General features: G+C 41.7%; 2 protein-coding genes across 2 annotated transcripts; both read left to right on the top strand.

The window, feature by feature from the left end:
* Positions 1–360: 360 nt before the first annotated feature.
* LOC107042291 lies at positions 361–1,650 on the top strand. Its single transcript, XM_015263289.1, has one exon. It carries the CDS (start codon positions 361–363, stop codon positions 1,648–1,650), a length of 1,290 nt encoding a protein of 429 aa, XP_015118775.1.
* Positions 1,651–8,897: 7,247 nt separating this feature from the next.
* LOC107042290 lies at positions 8,898–10,187 on the top strand. Its single transcript, XM_015263288.1, has one exon. It carries the CDS (start codon positions 8,898–8,900, stop codon positions 10,185–10,187), a length of 1,290 nt encoding a protein of 429 aa, XP_015118774.1.
* The last annotated feature ends 4,740 nt before the right edge of the window (positions 10,188–14,927 follow it).

Below are 14,927 nucleotides of genomic sequence, written 5' to 3'. Positions count from 1 at the left end.
TTTTTCAGCATTAATTCAGACTATCATACCACCGAAGGTATGATAGTCATTATCAACAATTCATGGTGCCTCCTGTGAGGTTTTAATATTAATAGCCTCAAACAAGAACTGCAAGTGTCGATTAAAATCTCTTAAACATTAAGTTCTTAAATATTAATTAAGTTCGAACATTACGAACTACCAAACAGTGTCTCTCAACACCTGCCTCGCATCAACCGTCACTCCCACAACAGGAAGCTTCAGTGCGAAACAGCGAACTGACCAGAGATAAGTTGTTCTTTTTTTGTTTTTCTATTTTTCCCCCCCTTTGTTTATGAACCCTCACTACCCTCTCTAACAGAACCCTCAATCTAACTCACAATGGCGCTATCGATGGAAGAAAAAACGCGAATTAATTATCTCCAACAAAGAATCAGGTTTTTTTCCAATCAAGTTCTTAAAGTTAAGCAATATCTTGAGAGTACAACAGTTGATTCCATCAATGCAAAGTTGCGATTTACCAATTTGGCCACAATTTACGAAACTTCTCAAAAGCACAATGACGAATTACTATGCATTCAACCCGATGATCCTCAAATCAACGTTTTCTTGGAGGCTGAATCCCAATATTATGAAGTAGGAAGCGCGGTTACAAAGTTACAGCAGGTCGAGCCTTTAATGAACTCAACAATGAACCCCAATAACATTACAATTACAGAAAGACAAGACTTACCAAAACTCCCAGAAATCAAATTGCCGACATTTGAAGGGAAACGTGAGAATTGGTCCATTTATAAAAATAAATTCATATCTCTGGTTCATTCTCGAACCGACATCAGTGATACAGTGAAATGTAGTCACCTATTCAATTCTCTCACCGATCAAGCAGCGGCTAAAATCAGTCAATACGAGACTAGCGGCAAAGATTACGCAAAGGCGTGGAAGGATCTTTTGGATTTCTATGATCACAAACGAATTGTGGCCGTAGAACATCTTAATGCCATCCTTGATCTTCCCAAACTTAACAAAGCGTCCGTCGATGAGTTGTCCGGTCTTTTAGACACAGCTCTCCAACATCTGCACATTTTAGAGGGTCTCGGGGCCAAGTCCGGGGAAGACTTTGTTGTCCGCATCATCGAGCGTTGCCTTCCTCCATCGGTCCGAAATAAATGGCAGGATAAGCTCGAGATGGACGAGCTTCCCAAATTGGATAATCTTATTAAATTCATTCGGTTAGCTATTTTTAAACAACAAGCGCAAGACACGGTAACACCTAATACCAATCCTAATCTAAAGAAGAAACGAGGGGAGAGTCCTTCTCACGCTGCAAATAAGAAGTTCAAAGTCACTTCCACCACATTTGCCACAACAACAACCCCTGATTCGTCACGATCTTGGGCAACTCCGGTAGGTTGTCCCAAATGTAAGGAAACTCATCGTTTGTTTAAATGCCCGAACTTTAATCAACTCGGAATTCAAGAGCGTTGGAATTTTATCAAGAGTATCAAGGCGTGCAAAAACTGTTTATGGGTTCACAAATTTCCGTGCATGAGTGAACAACGTTGCAAGAAATGCAATCTTAATCATCACACCTTATTGCACAATGAGAAGGGCTCTCAAGTCAAGGCCGTTGATAATGCACCCTCAAAGTCGATTAATCCTCCATTGTGACTGACACGTCAGTCAATGACTAGCGGGGTTTTCTCATCAGATTCTCAGTTAATGACCACAGCAATCGTTAAGATTTTAGATGGTCACGGGAACTCAAGGCCGGCGCGAGCGCTTTTAGATTCTGGCTCCACGGTGAATTTGATAACCGAACAACTCGCCAATTCACTTAAGTTATCTGTTAACGATTGTTCGGTAAACATTGGAGCAGTCGACGGATTGGTCTCTGTCTCGACGCGATACGTGCCTCTAACTCTCCGATCAGCGCGCGGCGAGTTCGAGCGAGAATTAAATTGTTTAATCGTTCCAAAAATAGCAGACTCCGTGCCAAATGAAGTATTCCCTCGAAACCAATTTCTTATCCCTAAAAATCTTACACTTGCTGATCCTCAATTTCACTTACCGAGACCTATCGATCTCCTCCTTGCTTCCAACATCATGCTATCAGTTTTAGCTATCGGTCAAATCAAACTCGTCCAGCGAAACTCTAGTATTATCTTGCAGAAAACTCGATTAGGCTGGATAGTAGCAGGGGGATCAGGAATGTTAACCCCGTCAACAAGAGCTCCGTGCAACGTCGTTAAATTAGATAAACTCATAGAGCGTTTTTGGCAAATCGAAGACTTCGATCACGAACCGGTCCGATCGCGTGATGAAGTTTCATGCGAACAACACTATGTTACCCATACGCGGCGTGATGCATCTGGTCGGTATGTCGTTCGTCTTCCATTCAGGGATTCGAAATTCAATTTAGGCGAATCTCGTAACCAGGCTATCAGGCGCTTTTCTTCATTAGAACGACGGCTATCCAACAATCCCTCGTTACAACTCGAATACGGAAAGGTCATGGAAGAATATATTTCTTTAGGCCATATGTCCCTTTGCAGCGATCTTGAGGGGGGATATTATCTTCCCCATCACGCCGTCATAAAAGAATCTAGCGAAACCACTAAACTTTGTGTAGTGTTTGACGCTTCAGCGAAAACTTCCACCGGTATTTCCCTCAACGACACTCTATTAGTGGGCCCAACCATTCAAAACACGATCCTCGAACAGGTTCTTCGATTTCGTATTCACCGCTATGTCATTACCGCGGACATTGAAAAAATGTACCGTCAGATTTTGGTCCATCCCGATGATCGACAATTTCAGAAAATTTTATGGAATCATCAGGGACAATTACGTACCTTTCAACTCAACACCGTCACTTTTGGGACTGCTGCTGCTCCGTTCTTGGCAGTTCGCACTCTCCAACAACTGGCTAAGGATGAAGCACATGATTTTCCGCGCGCGAGTAAACTCGTGCTTCGCGATTTTTACGTGGATGATTTTATTTCAGGAGCGGATTCCGTAGAAGAGCTCTTAGCGATTCGCGATGAAGTGATAGCCTTACTGGCTCGGGGTGGTTTCATTATTCGTAAATGGGCCTCCAATCACCAAACAGCGTTAGATACCATTGATAAACAATTTTTCGACTTAGATTGCATAATTAAAACCGATCCAATTCAGAAAACTTTGGGAATTATTTGGGATTCTCAGAGTGATCTCTTAAAATACACTCAGAAATCAATTGATCCCGAGACTACTGCTACTAAACGTAAAGTTCTTTCCGAAATTTCAAAAATATTTGATCCACTCGGGTTATTAGGGCCGGTAACACTTTTCGCCAAGGTTTTAATTCAAGAATGCTGGAGGGCCAAGGTAACTTGGGATGAATCCCTCCCGCAAGACATTCATTCTAAATGGACATCATTGGCACTTCAATTACCGCAGTTAGAATCCGTGTCATTCTCGCGTCAAATATCATTCGCTAATCCTACACGGTGCGAAATTCATGGATTTTGTGACGCCTCCATTCACGGCTATGGAGCTTGCATCTATCTTAAATCCTACAACGCGCAGGGTGAGGTCTCGATCACTTTAGTCAGCAGTAAATCTCGAGTCGCTCCCTTGAACGGGCTTACCATACCCCGATTGGAGCTATGCGCCGCGACTATTCTCAAGAAGTTATATCTAGAAGTTAATCCACAATTAGAGTTTCCCATCGATAAAATTTATTTTTGGTCCGACTCCACCATCGTTCTTCACTGGATAGCGAAAGCTCCTCATCTCTTAAGACCGTTTGAAACCAATAGAGTGGCAGATATCCAAACATTAAAAGATCAGGTTATTTGGAAACACGTTAGATCCGCAGACAATCCGGCTGATGCGTTATCGCGAGGACAGCTTCCATCTGAGTTCGTAAAAAACTCCCTCTGGAAGTCCGGTCCCAGATGGTTAGTTTTAGAACATTCTTACTGGCCTAAATCGATTGAACCATCAATTACTAAATTACCTGGCTTAAAGGAAACCTTTTGTTTGCTAACAGAAACTTCGACAGAACCCATTTATTTACATTTTTCGGAATTTGAACGATTATTGAGAGTCATCGCTTGTATGTTGCGTTGGACGAAACCAACTCTGCGGGGTCTTCCGCTGTCCATTGAAGAACTGTGTGATACTGAACGTCGCATTATTCGGATAATCCAACGGGAGCGATTTGCCTCCGAACTTCGAAAAGGAAAAACGGACCAATCGGGTGATCGTCCATTTCAATCTCATTTAAGAGGAACTTCTTTTGACCAATTACATCCGTTTATTGATGAGGAGGGAATCATTCGTGTGGGGGGTCGACTGCAGCGATCCGATCTTTCGTATGCTCAAAAACACCCTATTCTTTTGCCTAGCAAACATCTTGTTACAGACATGATCATTCGTCGATATCACCAGACTAACCTCCATGCGGGAATTCAAAGCACTCTTAATGCAATTAGAACTAAATTCTGGATACTGAATGGGAGAGATCAAGTACGAAGGATCGTTCATCGGTGTGTCGAATGTATCCGACAGAGACCAAAGCCCATTCACGCTCAAATGGCAGACTTACCGCGTTCTAGAGTCAATGAAGCACCGGCTTTCTCACATACCGGACTCGATTTTTTCGGTCCAGTTTTGATCAAAGAGAAGAAAGATCGAAACCGATCATTTTTAAAGGCGTACGGTTGTGTTTTCGTTTGCATGGCCTCTAAGGCGGTTCATATAGAGCTCGCTATTGACCTCTCGACCGAAGGTTTCTTGGCAGCCTTTCGAAGGTTTATCAGTAGAAGAGGAGTTCCGGAACACGTTTACTCAGACAACGGGACTAATTTTGTCGGAGCAAATCGCGAACTTAGCGACCTTTACGATCTCGTTTCTTCGAATAATTTCAAGGAAGATATCGCGAATTACGCTTTAACGAAACGCATTGCATGGCATTTTAATCCACCTCTTTCAGCACATTTCGGGGGGATTTGGGAAGCGGCTGTGAAGAGTTTCAAGCATCACTTGAAGCGTGTTTTAAAAGATCACAAGCTTACATATGAGCAACTAAATACATTGTTAGTCGAGATTGAAGCAATTTTGAATTCGCGTCCTCTTTGTACTCTTTCAGCCGACCCCAATGATCCTTCAGCCATAACACCAGCGCATTTATTGATAGGCCGCCCATTCCATTTTCTGCCCGAAAGGGATCTTCTCTCAGTTCCAGACAATAGATTATCAACTTACAACTTCATCACCAAAGCAAGACAGGACTTTTGGAGTAAATGGCATAAAGAATACCTCCATGAACTTCAACTTCGTCAAAAGTGGCATACGTCGAATGCTGAACTTCAAATCGGATCAGTAGTCCTTCTGATGGATGATGTGAACACTTGTGCTCGATGGCCTTTGGGCGTCATAAACGAACTGTTTCCCGGAAGTGACGGTGTTGCTCGAGTAGCTTTAGTCAAGACTGCCAGCGGCAGTTATAAGCGCAACATTACCCGACTTTGTCTTTTACCTGTGACTTGAATGTCTTTAGCATTATAAAAATCTGCGATTGTATCTTTAACTTGCGTAACAGTAATCAGTTGATTAACTATTTCGCAGCTTTCCCCGAGAGCATGTTCCGTCGTCACGACTACGAACTGAGGGCTCGTGTTCATGTGGCGACTGAGAGGGCAGCACCTATCGACTATGCTCTCCAGTCGTGCGCATGAGCGAGCGAGTCTCTCGGCATCTTCACTATTCGTTCAGTTTTCATTAAGTGAACGTGTGCTTCTAGAAAGTTCTTATATACGCAACCAAAGAAATTTACCATAAACCAATTACAACATAACGAATCTTAATCTAACAAAACAAAATCTCAATCATTAACTAATCTAAATAATTGTTGTTTGAAAAACACATTAAATTCACCCCGAATACTATCAGGGAAACCGAATCTCACCGACTTGTGGAGGGACGCCTTCCTTGTCACCGCGTGGCTTCCATGCCACGCCTGTTCATAACCAACAAACGATCTTGAAACCATTGTCCTATCAGTGTAATTTAGCATTAAGTTTGATTATTCATTAAGTAGAATAATTCAAGTAGCATAAGGCAGTGAAAGTGAACCAACACACAAACAATTTAGTTCAATCGACATTTGCAGTGGAACGTACTTCATTTTTTTTCAGTGTATTAAATAAACTTGGGTTTTTTATGCCGCATGGCTTTTTCCCAAATTCTTGGCATTCTTTCATTAACTTCTCCTAACCGTTAACAATAAAAGGAAACAAAAAAAAATCAACAAATTATTTTTCAGCATTAATTCAGACTATCATACCACCGAAGGTATGATAGTTATTACCAACAATTCACGTATGATAATGACTCTATCATATCAGCCGTACCAAAAAAGTATCGAAAACAAGCTAGCGCATTACTTAAGCATATTCAAGAATCTGCGGGGCAAAGGCGTTTGAGGTGGGATGCGTCAGGTATTGTCCAATTGGACGGAGTCCGTATAGCTGCGTCGAATATTGTTGACTTGGTGAATGACTCGTTGAGGCATCGCCAGACGATAAAAGCAACAGGAAGAGAATTATTTGCTGCTTTCTTACAGGATATCAATACACCTAAAGAGTTTGTTGGTAAGAAAAGTTTCTGGACAATACGCTCACCAGCGGCCACATATACGCCTACACAGGATGAACAATTACACTCCCCAAATAACTATTTCACGCCTAAGACACCACAAAGGGGTAAAAGAATAGCGTTCGGAGGTAATAATGACTCATCTAATAATTCAACAATAAAAGCATGGAGCAGGTTAAGTTAGAGGATACTTATTACAAACCCGAGGATCCTGCTGGTCATTCGGGGGCCACCAGAATTATACAGAAGCATGAGAAAAAAATACCTCGCCGAGATATTGTTCAGTGGCGTAATGCGCAGAATGCTTATACTCTTCATAAGCCTATAAGAAGACGTTTTCCACGACTGCATCATAATGTGGATACGATAGATGATGTGTAGGAGGCAGATTTGATTGATTTGCAAAAACTCAAATCATATAACGACGGTACAACGTACTTATTATCAGTTATTGAGGTTGTAAGCGAATTTGCACGGGTGGAACCAATGGCCGATAAGACAGGGGTCGCTGTTCGTGAAGCATTCAAACATGTATTCGCGTAAGGACGTAAACCACGGCTATTACAAACAGATCGTGGAAATGAGCTCCTCGCCAACACGGTATAAAAATTATTTAAAAAAGAAAATATAGCATACCGTGTTGTGAGACATCCTGATATTAAAGCTGCTATAGTGGAGCGTTTCAGCAGAATATTGACGGAACGAATGTGGCGATATTTACACACACAAAATTTTATCGATACATTGATGTTTTGCAATAATTTGTGGATGCGTATAACAAGTCATATCATAACATAATTAAAATGACACCAACGTCAGTAATACTTGCAAATGCGTATGAAGCAATAGAAAATATAAATGAATCTCATGAGCGTCAAGATAAAAAAATTTCTCAGCGTCCGCTTAAATACNTGGGGTCGAAACTATTTTAATATGGAACATCCACGAAAAATGGTACTTGTACCTCAAGACAATTTCAATAGAATTTACCAACAAGGTGCAGGGTATGTACAAAAACCACGATTGACGGATCCGCAGACAGTGCAAACACCTGGAGATGTAGCGTCACGATTAGATACTGAAATGGCTTAAACATTGCAATCTTCGACGGGTAAAAATGCAGCTGAAAAGTGGAAATTGTATCAGGACGTATTGAGACGTTACTTATTTTCCACGGGTAAAAAGGAGGATGAAGAAAAGGAAGATCCTAATACCCCGCCAACACAATTACATCCGTATTGTTCCGTCGTCACGACTACGAACTGAGGGCTCGTGTTCATGTGGCGACTGAGAGGGCAGCACCTATCGACTATGCTCTCCAGTCGTGCGCATGAGCGAGCGAGTCTCTCGGCATCTTCACTATTCGTTCAGTTTTCATTAAGTGAACGGGTGCTTCTAGAAAGTTCTTATATACGCAACCAAAGAAATTTACCATAAACCAATTACAACATAACGAATCTTAATCTAACAAAACAAAATCTCAATCATTAACTAATCTAAATAATTGTTGTTTGAAAAACACATTAAATTCACCCCGAATACTATCAGGGAAACCGAATCTCACCGACTTGTGGAGGGACGCCTTCCTTGTCACCGCGTGGCTTCCATGCCACGCCTGTTCATAACCAACAAACGATCTTGAAACCATTGTCCTATCAGTGTAATTTAGCATTAAGTTTGATTATTCATTAAGTAGAATAATTCAAGTAGCATAAGGCAGTGAAAGTGAACCAACACACAAACAATTTAGTTCAATCGACATTTGCAGTGCAACGTACTTCATTTTTTTTCAGTGTATTAAATAAACTTGGGTTTTTTATGCCGCATGGCTTTTTCCCAAATTCTTGGCATTCTTTCATTAACTTCTCCTAACCGTTAACAATAAAAGGAAACAAAAAAAAATCAACAAATTATTTTTCAGCATTAATTCAGACTATCATACCACCGAAGGTATGATAGTCATTATCAACAATTCACGGTGCCTCCTGTGAGGTTTTAATATTAATAGCCTCAAACAAGAACTGCAAGTGTCGATTAAAATCTCTTAAACATTAAGTTCTTAAATATTAATTAAGTTCGAACATTACGAACTACCAAACAGTGTCTCTCAACACCTGCCTCGCATCAACCGTCACTCCCACAACAGGAAGCTTCAGTGCGAAACAGCGAACTGACCAGAGATAAGTTGTTCTTTTTTTGTTTTTCTATTTTTCCCCCCCTTTGTTTATGAACCCTCACTACCCTCTCTAACAGAACCCTCAATCTAACTCACAATGGCGCTATCGATGGAAGAAAAAACGCGAATTAATTATCTCCAACAAAGAATCAGGTTTTTTTCCAATCAAGTTCTTAAAGTTAAGCAATATCTTGAGAGTACAACAGTTGATTCCATCAATGCAAAGTTGCGATTTACCAATTTGGCCACAATTTACGAAACTTCTCAAAAGCACAATGACGAATTACTATGCATTCAACCCGATGATCCTCAAATCAACGTTTTCTTGGAGGCTGAATCCCAATATTATGAAGTAGGAAGCGCGGTTACAAAGTTACAGCAGGTCGAGCCTTTAATGAACTCAACAATGAACCCCAATAACATTACAATTACAGAAAGACAAGACTTACCAAAACTCCCAGAAATCAAATTGCCGACATTTGAAGGGAAACGTGAGAATTGGTCCATTTATAAAAATAAATTCATATCTCTGGTTCATTCTCGAACCGACATCAGTGATACAGTGAAATGTAGTCACCTATTCAATTCTCTCACCGATCAAGCAGCGGCTAAAATCAGTCAATACGAGACTAGCGGCAAAGATTACGCAAAGGCGTGGAAGGATCTTTTGGATTTCTATGATCACAAACGAATTGTGGCCGTAGAACATCTTAATGCCATCCTTGATCTTCCCAAACTTAACAAAGCGTCCGTCGATGAGTTGTCCGGTCTTTTAGACACAGCTCTCCAACATCTGCACATTTTAGAGGGTCTCGGGGCCAAGTCCGGGGAAGACTTTGTTGTCCGCATCATCGAGCGTTGCCTTCCTCCATCGGTCCGAAATAAATGGCAGGATAAGCTCGAGATGGACGAGCTTCCCAAATTGGATAATCTTATTAAATTCATTCGGTTAGCTATTTTTAAACAACAAGCGCAAGACACGGTAACACCTAATACCAATCCTAATCTAAAGAAGAAACGAGGGGAGAGTCCTTCTCACGCTGCAAATAAGAAGTTCAAAGTCACTTCCACCACATTTGCCACAACAACAACCCCTGATTCGTCACGATCTTGGGCAACTCCGGTAGGTTGTCCCAAATGTAAGGAAACTCATCGTTTGTTTAAATGCCCGAACTTTAATCAACTCGGAATTCAAGAGCGTTGGAATTTTATCAAGAGTATCAAGGCGTGCAAAAACTGTTTATGGGTTCACAAATTTCCGTGCACGAGTGAACAACGTTGCAAGAAATGCAATCTTAATCATCACACCTTATTGCACAATGAGAAGGGCTCTCAAGTCAAAGCCGTTGATAATGCACCCTCAAAGTCGATTAATCCTCCATTGTGACTGACACGTCAGTCAATGACTAGCGGAGTTTTCCCATCAGATTCTCAATTAATGACCACAGCAATCGTTAAGATTTTAGATGGTCACGGGAACTCAAGGCCGGCGCGAGCGCTTTTAGATTCTGGCTCCACGGTGAATTTGATAACCGAACAACTCGCCAATTCACTTAAGTTATCTGTTAACGATTGTTCCGTAAACATTGGAGCAGTCGACGGATTGGTCTCTGTCTCGACGCGATACGTGCCTCTAACTCTCCGATTAGCGCGCGGCGAGTTCGAGCGAGAATTAAATTGTTTAATCGTTCCAAAAATAGCAGACTCCGTGCCAAATGAAGTATTCCCTCGAAACCAATTTCTTATCCCTAAAAATCTTACACTTGCTGATCCTCAATTTCACTTACCGAGATCTATCGATCTCCTCCTTGCTTCCAACATCATGCTATCAGTTTTAGCTATCGGTCAAATCAAACTCGTCCAGCGAAACTCTAGTATTATCTTGCAGAAAACTCGATTAGGCTGGATAGTAGCAGGGGGATCAGGAATGTTAACCCCGTCAACAAGAGCTCCGTGCAACGTCGTTAAATTAGATAAACTCATAGAGCGTTTTTGGCAAATCGAAGACTTCGATCACGAACCGGTCCGATCGCGTGATGAAGTTTCATGCGAACAACACTATGTTACCCATACGCGGCGTGATGCATCTGGTCGGTATGTCGTTCGTCTTCCATTCAGGGATTCGAAATTCAATTTAGGCGAATCTCGTAACCAGGCTATCAGGCGCTTTTCTTCATTAGAACGACGGCTATCCAACAATCCCTCGTTACAACTCGAATACGGAAAGGTCATGGAAGAATATATTTCTTTAGGCCATATGTCCCTTTGCAGCGATCTTGAGGGGGGATATTATCTTCCCCATCACGCCGTCATAAAAGAATCTAGCGAAACCACTAAACTTCGTGTAGTGTTTGACGCTTCAGCGAAAACTTCCACCGGTATTTCCCTCAACGACACTCTATTAGTGGGCCCAACCATTCAAAACACGATCCTCGAACAGGTTCTTCGATTTCGTATTCACCGCTATGTCATTACCGCGGACATTGAAAAAATGTACCGTCAGATTTTGGTCCATCCCGATGATCGACAATTTCAGAAAATTTTATGGAATCATCAGGGACAATTACGTACCTTTCAACTCAACACCGTCACTTTTGGGACTGCTGCTGCTCCGTTCTTGGCAGTTCGCACTCTCCAACAACTGGCTAAGGATGAAGCACATGATTTTCCGCGCGCGAGTAAACTCGTGCTTCGCGATTTTTACGTGGATGATTTTATTTCAGGAGCGGATTCCGTAGAAGAGCTCTTAGCGATTCGCGATGAAGTGATAGCCTTACTGGCTCGGGGTGGTTTCATTATTCGTAAATGGGCCTCCAATCACCAAACAGCGTTAGATACCATTGATAAACAATTTTTCGACTTAGATTGCATAATTAAAACCGATCCAATTCAGAAAACTTTGGGAATTATTTGGGATTCTCAGAGTGATCTCTTAAAATACACTCAGAAATCAATTGATCCCGAGACTACTGCTACTAAACGTAAAGTTCTTTCCGAAATTTCAAAAATATTTGATCCACTCGGGTTATTAGGGCCGGTAACACTTTTCGCCAAGGTTTTAATTCAAGAATGCTGGAGGGCCAAGGTAACTTGGGATGAATCCCTCCCGCAAGACATTCATTCTAAATGGACATCATTGGCACTTCAATTACCGCAGTTAGAATCCGTGTCATTCTCGCGTCAAATATCATTCGCTAATCCTACACGGTGCGAAATTCATGGATTTTGTGACGCCTCCATTCACGGCTATGGAGCTTGCATCTATCTTAAATCCTACAACGCGCAGGGTGAGGTCTCGATCACTTTAGTCAGCAGTAAATCTCGAGTCGCTCCCTTGAACGGGCTTACCATACCCCGATTAGAGCTATGCGCCGCGACTATTCTCAAGAAGTTATATCTAGAAGTTAATCCACAATTAGAGTTTCCCATCGATAAAATTTATTTTTGGTCCGACTCCACCATCGTTCTTCACTGGATAGCGAAAGCTCCTCATCTCTTAAGACCGTTTGAAGCCAATAGAGTGGCAGATATCCAAACATTAAAAGATCAGGTTATTTGGAAACACGTTAGATCCGCAGACAATCCGGCTGATGCGTTATCGCGAGGACAGCTTCCATCTGAGTTCGTAAAAAACTCCCTCTGGAAGTCCGGTCCCAGATGGTTAGTTTTAGAACATTCTTACTGGCCTAAATCGATTGAACCATCAATTACTAAATTACCTGGCTTAAAGGAAACCTTTTGTTTGCTAACAGAAACTTCGACAGAACCCATTTATTTACATTTTTCGGAATTTGAACGATTATTGAGAGTCATCGCTTGTATGTTGCGTTGGACGAAACCAACTCTGCGGGGTCTTCCGTTGTCCATTGAAGAACTGTGTGATACTGAACGTCGCATTATTCGGATAATCCAACGGGAGCGATTTGCCTCCGAACTTCGAAAAGGAAAAACGGACCAATCGGGTGATCGTCCATTTCAATCTCATTTAAGAGGAACTTCTTTTGACCAATTACATCCGTTTATTGGTGAGGAGGGAATCATTCGTGTGGGGGGTCGACTGCAGCGATCCGATCTTTCGTATGCTCAAAAACACCCTATTCTTTTGCCTAGCAAACATCTTGTTACAGACATGATCATTCGTCGATATCACCAGACTAACCTCCATGCGGGAATTCAAAGCACTCTTAATGCAATTAGAACTAAATTCTGGATACTGAATGGGAGAGATCAAGTACGAAGGATCGTTCATCGGTGTGTCGAATGTATCCGACAGAGACCAAAGCCCATTCACGCTCAAATGGCAGACTTACCGCGTTCTAGAGTTAATGAAGCACCGGCTTTCTCACATACCGGACTCGATTTTTTCGGTCCAGTTTTGATCAAAGAGAAGAAAGATCGAAACCGATCATTTTTAAAGGCGTACGGTTGTGTTTTCGTTTGCATGGCCTCTAAGGCGGTTCATATAGAGCTCGCTATTGACCTCTCGACCGAAGGTTTCTTGGCAGCCTTTCGAAGGTTTATCAGTAGAAGACGAGTTCCGGAACACGTTTACTCAGACAACGGGACTAATTTTGTCGGAGCAAATCGCGAACTTAGCGACCTTTACGATCTCGTTTCTTCGAATAATTTCAAGGAAGATATCGCGAATTACGCTTTAACGAAACGCATTGCATGGCATTTTAATCCACCTCTTTCAGCACATTTCGGGGGGATTTGGGAAGCGGCTGTGAAGAGTTTCAAGCATCACTTGAAGCGTATTTTAAAAGATCACAAGCTTACATATGAGCAACTAAATACATTGTTAGTCGAGATTGAAGCAATTTTGAATTCGCGTCCTCTTTGTACTCTTTCAGCCGACCCCAATGATCCTTCAGCCATAACACCAGCGCATTTATTGATAGGCCGCCCATTCCATTTTCTGCCCGAAAGGGATCTTCTCTCAGTTCCAGACAATAGATTATCAACTTACAACTTCATCACCAAAGCAAGACAGGACTTTTGGAGTAAATGGCATAAAGAATACCTCCATGAACTTCAACTTCGTCAAAAGTGGCATACGTCGAATGCTGAACTTCAAATCGGATCAGTAGTCCTTCTGATGGATGATGTGAACACTTGTGCTCGATGGCCTTTGGGCGTCATAAACGAACTGTTTCCCGGAAGTGACGGTGTTGCTCGAGTAGCTTTAGTCAAGACTGCCAGCGGCAGTTATAAGCGCAACATTACCCGACTTTGTCTTTTACCTGTGACTTGAATGTCTTTAGCATTATAAAAATCTGCGATTGTATCTTTAACTTGCGTAACAGTAATCAGTTGATTAACTATTTCGCAGCTTTCCCCGGGAGCATGTTCCGTCGTCACGACTACGAACTGAGGGCTCGTGTTCATGTGGCGACTGAGAGGGCAGCACCTATCGACTATGCTCTCCAGTCGTGCGCATGAGCGAGCGAGTCTCTCGGCATCTTCACTATTCGTTCAGTTTTCATTAAGTGAACGTGTGCTTCTAGAAAGTTCTTATATACGCAACCAAAGAAATTTACCATAAACCAATTACAACATAACGAATCTTAATCTAACAAAACAAAATCTCAATCATTAACTAATCTAAATAATTGTTGTTTGAAAAACACATTAAATTCACCCCGAATACTATCAGGGAAACCGAATCTCACCGACTTGTGGAGGGACGCCTTCCTTGTCACCGCGTGGCTTCCATGCCACGCCTGTTCATAACCAACAAACGATCTTGAAACCATTGTCCTATCAGTGTAATTTAGCATTAAGTTTGATTATTCATTAAGTAGAATAATTCAAGTAGCATAAGGCAGTGAAAGTGAACCAACACACAAACAATTTAGTTCAATCGACATTTGCAGTGCAACGTACTTCATTTTTTTTCAGTGTATTAAATAAACTTGGGTTTTTTATGCCGCATGGCTTTTTCCCAAATTCTTGGCATTCTTTCATTAACTTCTCCTAACCGTTAACAATAAAAGGAAACAAAAAAAAATCAACAAATTATTTTTCAGCATTAATTCAGACTATCATACCACCGAAGGTATGATAGTCATTATCAACAATTCACGTATGATAATGACTCTATCATATCAGCCGTACCAAAAAAGTA

The sequence above is a fragment of the Diachasma alloeum genome, unplaced genomic scaffold, assembly GCF_001412515.2.
Source record: "Diachasma alloeum isolate Michigan unplaced genomic scaffold, Dall2.0 Dall_scaffold_00439, whole genome shotgun sequence".
NCBI lineage: Eukaryota > Metazoa > Arthropoda > Insecta > Hymenoptera > Braconidae > Diachasma > Diachasma alloeum.
This window is presented reverse-complemented; position numbering and strand designations above follow the sequence as displayed.

Coding starts and splice junctions, on each gene's coding strand:
- LOC107042291 (XM_015263289.1), top strand. CDS start 361: ATGGCGCTATCGATGGAAGAAAAAACGCGAATTAATTATCTCCAACAA.
- LOC107042290 (XM_015263288.1), top strand. CDS start 8,898: ATGGCGCTATCGATGGAAGAAAAAACGCGAATTAATTATCTCCAACAA.